The sequence below is a fragment of the Anoplolepis gracilipes genome, chromosome 1 (assembly GCF_047496725.1).
Source record: "Anoplolepis gracilipes chromosome 1, ASM4749672v1, whole genome shotgun sequence".
Lineage (NCBI taxonomy): Eukaryota > Metazoa > Arthropoda > Insecta > Hymenoptera > Formicidae > Anoplolepis > Anoplolepis gracilipes.
The window spans coordinates 10184856-10192599 of NC_132970.1; the positions used below are offsets into that span (position 1 = coordinate 10184856).

Genomic DNA, 7744 nt, shown 5'->3' on the forward strand with positions numbered 1-7744 from the left:
GATATGCGTTGCAGGTTGTAAATGTAAAAATGGATATTTAAGAAATAGCCGCAATAAATGTGTCCGTCCATGCAATTGCGACTGCTAATAATGAAATTACAATGATTTATTTTTAAACTTTCTTGGCAATTATTATAAAGAATTTTTTTATAAATTATACATTATTTGACGTCAATATATATATATATTGACGTTAAAAATTATATAATTTACACAAATCTATAAAATAATACCATACACAAATCTGTTATCACAAACCACAGACTGGATAATCACAACTTTTATTGAAATAATGTGAAAATCTTGGATGCAAAGTCTTATCTGAATAAGAGACTTGTTTCGGAAATATTATTTATTAGACGCCAAAAAATAGTTTAACTCGACAGAAAGATATAGAATGCTTACATTATTCATACACGTCTATTGTTGAAAATATATCAAGTGCTTAAGAAATTTCGCGTTTAGCTGTCGCAACATTTCCTTTCTCTATTTAGTTATTTAATGGTTTGAGTTTATCAGTGACTTATAAGCAGCGTTCGAGCTTATTATCTTCATTTGTGCGTTCGATGCTTTGAGCGACGATAACGGTTGTGTGCGTTTTGTTACAATTATCTATTGCGATTCAGATCTATGATTCTTCCCGGCTTCTGTTTTTCTTTCAATTTTGCCATTATAGCGTTATATTAGGAAATGTATTTGAGCACGCATTCGGTATTTTTATTTGTGAAGTGTGGAGCCGATAAGAAACTTATTAAATTTTGCGCACATCTGCGTACTATTAAATGCTTTAGTGTGTTATGTGTTTATATATTAAATTGTATTACTGAAGATAATCCGAAGATGGAAACGTTCAAATTAAACCGTTTTTTTCCTAAAATTATTTTTATTAAAAAATCTTGTTTTTATTTGCGCCTCCACTTTGTGCTGGCTCATATTGCTTTTCTTCTTGACGTTATTATAATAGTTTTATTTTGGAGTATTATAAATTATTATTATTTCATTTTTATTTGCAATACGTTTATAACGCATGTGAAAAAACTGCAATAATGTTTATTATTGATAAGATGTGTTATCAATATTTTAGTCATATTTATGTATTGTACTCTTCGCTTAACATCAACGTTCAGTAAACATGTCGTATACATACATAAATATACGATCGCGTTTTAATTAGGGATCATCTAGAGAGAGATTAGAAAAATTGCTTAAGTATTCTATTGGTTACCATTATTTATGGTAAAACTGGAAGCAGAGATAGAAAAAAATATAAAGATAAAATAAAGATAGATAGATAAAATTTTTACGCAGTAGTGACAGCATAAAATTTATAATTAAGTCACTTCAGCATTTACACGAATAGTGTCGGTTATTCCTATCCCTCTCTGGAAGATTCTTAGTTTTGATGACGTAATAAATATAACAGACAATAATTTCAGATCAGCAAATTATAAATCAGAATTTGTTAACAAGGGATATATATAAAAGCACATTTGAACTATAAACAGTATCAATCGCAACTTGATAGAAGAAAGTATCAAAGCAATGTCTCGCAGTTTCGTATTGTTCGTAGTGGTCGGAGTGCTTCTCACAATCAGTAAGTTTTCATGTAAACAATTACAATGTTTATTCAATCTGTAATTAATCTAATTTAATTTGCAAGAACTTTTATGAATAAATTATAACGTATTCTCTGGTTTTAATCTTAATTTTCCAATTGTATTGTAAACATGTATAATGATTTGAATAATATTACATATGTATAGGCATAACTGCTGCACAACAATGCCCAGAAAATCAGGAATGGACTACTTGCGGATCAGCATGTCCACCATCGTGCAGTCCATCTAATCAAACCTGCACTTTGGTATTTATTTGATTTCATTAAGTCTAATAAAAAAATCTTATTGCCCTTTTTTATTATATAGATGTAAAATATATTGTGTGATTAAATATATATAAAACTTTCTAATTTAAATATTATATTAGATTTAAAAAATCTATTTTACGCCATTTTGTTGCAGCAATGCATTGAAGGATGCCAATGTAAAAAAGATTTCTTATTGAATGCTAATGGACAATGCGTGAGCCACACAGAGTGTTAAAAATTAATCAATATACCTATTAATGTGTTGTTAAATTTTATTTCAATGCTTTGAGAAAATGTGCATTAAAAGTAGTGTGTGCTAAAAATAAAAAAAATTACATGGATTCTAAAATTATATAGAATCTTTTTTCTTTACTCTTATTAATAAGAATATTCTTTACAGTCACTTTTTTTCATAACATAATAAAATAATTTTATAATAAAATATAAGTGCTAACTTTTATAATTACTATTATTATAGTAACAATATGGCTATTTTTTAATAAAATAAATTTTAATTCAATTAGAAGGTTATAATTCATCTAAAATATTGTTTCTATTAATTTGCCATGAGAAATAAGGCGCCTAATATGAAACATATTTTTGCCACTTATTATCTGGTAAGGAAATCTCAATGTAATATGCGAATAATTGATATTGATTACCAAAAGATTCGAATGTACCTATTAAGTAATTTGTTAATTCAAATAACAGAGGACGCAAAAAGACTTTACTTTACAAAAGGTCTAATAGTTTTAATTTTTAGATCTGTTTTTAGAGTTTGGAATCTATTAAAAATTTTAAGATTTTGACCTTAGCGCATTTTTATTTGTTCCATATATTGAAAGAAAGTTGGTCAAAACCAGTTTTTTCAAAGTACCTCTTCACCAGTGAATAAAATAATTAAGATTAAAAAGTTCTTATAGAGAATATTTCCTACACAACTTTTATTTGAAACATTTTTTTGTAAGTCTAATAGACCAAACTACATCGCTGTAAATTGGAGTAGATTACCAAAAAATTCCAAACGCTCCGTTTTGAGCAGACTCTTTTTATAAATACTGATTATGAATTAGTAACATATAATATCTATAATTATATATAATAAGTAATAATCATAAAAAAGTTTATTCACGGAACGTCCTTGGAATTTTCAATAATTATTCCACTTTACAGTAGTGCAGAACTCGGTATCTATTAGATATACAAAAAAATGTTTCAACTAAACGTAAGAAATTATGCTCTCTACAAAATTGAAATAGCTATTTTTATCATTGAACTTGTTGATAAGAAGATATTGCAAAAGATCAATTTTGAACGACATTTTTTTTATATTTTATATATTTTATATATTTTTATATTATTAATTTATATAATTTTTCTATTCTTTATATAAATGCGTTATCTTTTTATACTGAAATAAACAATGAAAGATAGTAATTGTAAAAAAAAGAAGTAATAAAGAAGTATAAAAACTGGTCTTATCATCTCCCTGTTTAGTAAATTCGCAATACGAAATACTGAAATATGTCTCGCGCTGTTTTCTGTCTTTTGGTCGTTGTCACAATACTAGCGAGTAAGTAGTCCTATTGAAATGTGCTTTTTACTATACCTATCAATATGATTTTTAATAATATTTACATTATTTAATTGTACACAATAATTATTCAAGTATAAAGCTAAACGAACTTTGATTTTTGAAAATTATTATATTTATCACATAACGCAGTTTTTATTTTCTTTTTATATTATTTTTCTCAACAATGCGAAAATTACTTGTATGTGTAATTAAAATTGTAATTAATTTTTATATTTCGCGAATAAATTAAATAGCGCAATTATTTTATGTAATAAAAATGTAAAATAGCATATATAAAATTAGTAATAATAATAATGTAAATATGATTGTTATTATTATTCTTATGTATATTTATGAATTAATCAATTATTGTAGCTGTTTGGGGCCAAGTTTTTGCCATGAGAGAAATGCGGAAAAAATAAAGTATTGTATATGTAATTAAATATTGAGCTTTCTCTCTGCAAAATGCCCGACCTCGTTGCAGTTATAGCATCTTGGCGAATCAGTTTTCCTCGACTTTCGTCGCTCCTTGCCTTGGGGTTGACTTGTCCTTGCAGAGGCGCCTCCGTGATGTTGCACAGCTTGTCGGTAGACGTCTCCTTACACAGAAAAAAGAATATTTTTACTTTGACAATATCTTTAGTTTCAAAATGTAAATCTTGAAATGAGATTATATTGCGTTAAACAAAGAAAATTTGCTTGGATGAACACATTTTATATAATTTAACCAAGAAAAATATATTCTTGTTAGTTAAGAATAATTTTCTTGAATGGAGAGAAAAAAATGTTGGATAAAAAATAACACATGTTCAAATCGAAGATTATTATTTTCTTAGAGTTAAAATAATTATTTTATTCTTGAAATAACAATTGTAGTATTGAAATAAGATTATAATATTGTTGAAATTTAAGATTTTTAAATTCTCCTAAGAAGATTATAAATTGTTGCGTATGTGTGAAACAATGAACGCGTTAATATGAGTATATAAGTTTTAATTTGACACTTACTTTTTTCGGTGAATGTTTTCTGCTAGCTTTCACTGCTAGTTTTAGTCCACCCCGGGTATTTTATTTCGCCGGTACCCTCCGGCGCACCGTTGAGCATTCCCCTATCCGCCACCTGGGGAGGCGCCCAATGGGGGACTAGCAACCCCACACGGGAATCATAACTTGGTAAAAAAAATTATTGCATATATTACCAATATCTTACACTTTCATAGTAGTGGTCGCAGTGGACGTAGTGGTCGCACAACTATCGGACAACAAATATGTCCGGAAAATATGGCATAATTATGTCGCAGTTGTCGGTAAGTTAATGCTTATGGTCAATGTGTCACAATGGAACAGTTATTCGAATATAGTATTTTCCGAATATATATAAATATTTGGCTTTACTTAAATCTGTTACACAATTGCGCCTTCTATATACATATATAGATAATCATTCAATAAACATGATAAGTTATATTCGGCGATGTGAGCCCATGCGCGGATGTTGATGCGTAAAGAAACTGCGTAAAGAAATTAATTCTTTTCACGAAAGAATTTTTAATTAATACCCATCATTCAATAAATATCCCTCTTCGCAATAGCAACCAGGAGCTGAGCATATCTACAACAGAATCGATTTAAAACAGAATAGATTTAAAAAAATCTATTTTATACAATTCTGTTGTAGATATGCTTAGCTCCTAGTTGTTATTGTAAAGAGGGATATTTATTGAATGATTATATATGTATACAAAAGGGCGCAATTGTGTACTAACAGATTTAAGTAAAGCCAAATATTTATATATATTCGGAAAATACTATATTAGAATAACACTGGTCTATTGTCACACATTGACCATAAGCACTAACTTACCGACAACTATGATACAATCATCCCCTCTCATATTTTCCGGACATATTTGTTGTCCGATAGTTGTGCGACCACTACTATAAACGTGCGAGACATTGGAAAAAAATTTGATAATTTCTTTTACTAAGCTATGACTGTTCGTAAGTTTCAAAAGCGCTTCTATATATACCATCCACTTTGTGTACTGATCGGAGCACGTATTGCGCTTGTTTTCATTATCGGTTCCGCTTACACAATATCCTTGCTCTCAGCTGTGTTGTACTCTAATTTTCGTCACGTATGCTTATCATTTTGCAATCCTTTTTATCTTTCTCAATATCCTTATTTATTCATTCGTAACTCTCTTTTAAACTTTCATATTTAATATTTTTACTTGATTATTATACTCCGATATTTCTTCATCTACTTTTTTATTTGTCACTCCCGAAATTCTATGTAAAAAATATTAACATCATTATCAGAATACTCTTAGATAATTGCTACCCGCTCAAATTATTATTTATACATTTTACATATATTTGACTTAAATATCTACATATTTAAATTTAAAAAATTATAACCAACTAAACGCATTTAGTTAAGTTAATGACTTTTTTTTCTCAGTGTACTTACTATATAAAAAAATTTTTAGGGGGGGTTTTAAGGGGGGCAAAAAGGAGAATCTTTAATTTTTTTAAATGAAATGGGATACAATTTTTTTTAATATTCGGACAGCTCTCATCAAAATTAATAACATTTATTTAAAATATTTTTTTATTTTGTACTGTTAAAGAGTTATAGGAAAATTCCATTTGATCTTCTGGATACATTTAGAGTATTTTTACTTCACCCTTGTTTACAAATATGTTTGGCATTGAGAAGGTAATTTCTTACAAAATATCAACATATTTACGATTGATTAGAGTAACTAGAGAGATAGATAAATTGCCAGTATTATATGGAATTTTTTTATTAAATGTTCAAAATGCTCTCTACGAACTTCTAAACACATATTAATGCGTTTATTGCGAATATTGTTTTGGACATCTGGTAACATTTACGGAACAATCGATTTGAAATAACTGGATATCCGTCAAAAACAACGCGTTTAAATCATGATGATTTTATGCGTATTGCACGTAATTTGTACAAATGACTTTAAAAAGATTATTGCGATGCCACGTAACTCTGTATACATTTTTTATATATTAGTATTGCCAATTAATTTACACAATCATAAAGTAAAGTTAATGGCATACTTTTTTGTCAATTTTGTGGTTTCATTTGGCTGTTGCTTTGTAACACGTTTCACTATGGTTGTTTCCAAAGTGAGGATATGTTTTATATACGAGAAAAATTTAAATAACGGTAAAATAGTTGTAGCGAAAGAGAGAGGAATAAATACTTTTTGAGATTCTAGTGTAAAACTGGGGAATCATAAAAATGAAGACTTTTTGAGAAACATAAAACAATTGATCGTTCACAATGGGATGCCAAAAAGAATGTTAATTCGGGTGTATATTCATAGAAGAGGTAATGTGATGGCTCGGGAAATCACTTATTGTTAGAGCAAAGAATTTCAAGTTTTAATTTTAAAGACTACTGTTTCTTATGCAATGATAAGATTAGTGATAAATTTTTGAATAAACAGAAAAAAATTCTTTGCCAAAATGGAATATCATATGTCAAGTGCTGAAAATGTAGATGAAAGATACGATTTTGAAGGTAACTGAGAATCACGATGATGAATGGATTCGGTAATAATAGAGCGCATTTACCATGTGACGGATTTGGTCGTAGTGGATGCAAAATGTCATTTTTTTCTGTCAGAAAAAGTCATCTACTATCGATAGGAAATAAGAGAGAATATCAACCAGGATGCAATCTGTCAATTTATTTTTGACAATGTTAATTTTAATACTATTTAATACTTTCGATAGCTTCAATAATCATGCTATTCAGTGCGTGATCACACTGCTGTAGCATCAGATCAAAATGTTAAGAAGTTTCTGTCAGTACAAGTTGTAGGAGAGTTTGATTCGGTTCAGTTGAAACTATTCTATAAAAGAAAAGACTCAGGTTTAAATATTATTACTATTACAGATGTCGAGAGTTTTCATCTTTTTTCAAATAAAATATTGTCAGCTCCCGATTTTCTCCTATTATTGAGATCTCTGATTGATTTGGAAGTGATCGAAAAACCCATTTATACTGAAGAAATAGTTTTAAGAACAGGCAACAATTGATAAATTTTACTTATCGTCAAAAATATTATATCTTCCATTCATAAATTTTCTCTCCGACTAGAATGACACGCTTTTAACATCTCTTTTTTCGGTTGCCGAGAAATGTAAGACCATAGACATAAAAGTATAGACCGAGTGTTGAGAAGTGGGGGTAGGTGCTCACGTAGAAAAAGACAGATTAAAATGTGTGACCGCGCATTCTCTCTCATTCGCGC

The 7744-nt window shown here is 28.7% G+C and overlaps 1 protein-coding gene and 1 long non-coding RNA gene across 3 annotated transcripts; one reads left to right on the plus strand and one right to left on the minus strand.

Moving 5' to 3' along the window:
• Positions 1 to 535: 535 nt before the first annotated feature.
• On the plus strand, positions 536 to 2214 carry LOC140666355 (chymotrypsin inhibitor-like). 2 transcript variants are annotated; one of them, XM_072893481.1, is made up of 4 exons: positions 536 to 592; positions 1437 to 1594; positions 1764 to 1864; positions 2022 to 2214. In XM_072893481.1, exons 2-4 carry the CDS (start codon positions 1543 to 1545, stop codon positions 2100 to 2102), a joined length of 234 nt encoding a protein of 77 aa, XP_072749582.1. In that variant the 5' UTR covers positions 536 to 592; positions 1437 to 1542; the 3' UTR covers positions 2103 to 2214. The 2 variants fall into 2 exon arrangements, with proteins under 2 accessions (XP_072749582.1, XP_072749574.1); XM_072893473.1 differs by lacking the exon at positions 536 to 592 and having other exon boundaries at positions 995 to 1594.
• A 1541-nt stretch (positions 2215 to 3755) lies between these two features.
• LOC140666367 (uncharacterized) lies at positions 3756 to 5455 on the minus strand. The gene is made up of 2 exons (XR_012046746.1): positions 4452 to 5455; positions 3756 to 4042 (listed from the first exon to the last, which is right to left on the minus strand). It is a non-coding gene; the product is annotated as an uncharacterized lncRNA (long non-coding RNA).
• Positions 5456 to 7744: the final 2289 nt, after the last annotated feature.

What these genes read in the sequence shown, in the direction of transcription:
- LOC140666355 (XM_072893481.1), top strand. Translation starts at nt 1,543, where the DNA reads ATGTCTCGCAGTTTCGTATTGTTCGTAGTGGTCGGAGTGCTTCTCACA. An exon ending in CGGAGTGCTTCTCACAATCA is followed by an intron (nt 1,595 to 1,763) that starts GTAAGTTTTCAT and finishes ACATATGTATAG; the next exon opens with GCATAACTGCTGCACAACAA. An exon ending in CTAATCAAACCTGCACTTTG is followed by an intron (nt 1,865 to 2,021) that starts GTATTTATTTGA and finishes ATTTTGTTGCAG; the next exon opens with CAATGCATTGAAGGATGCCA.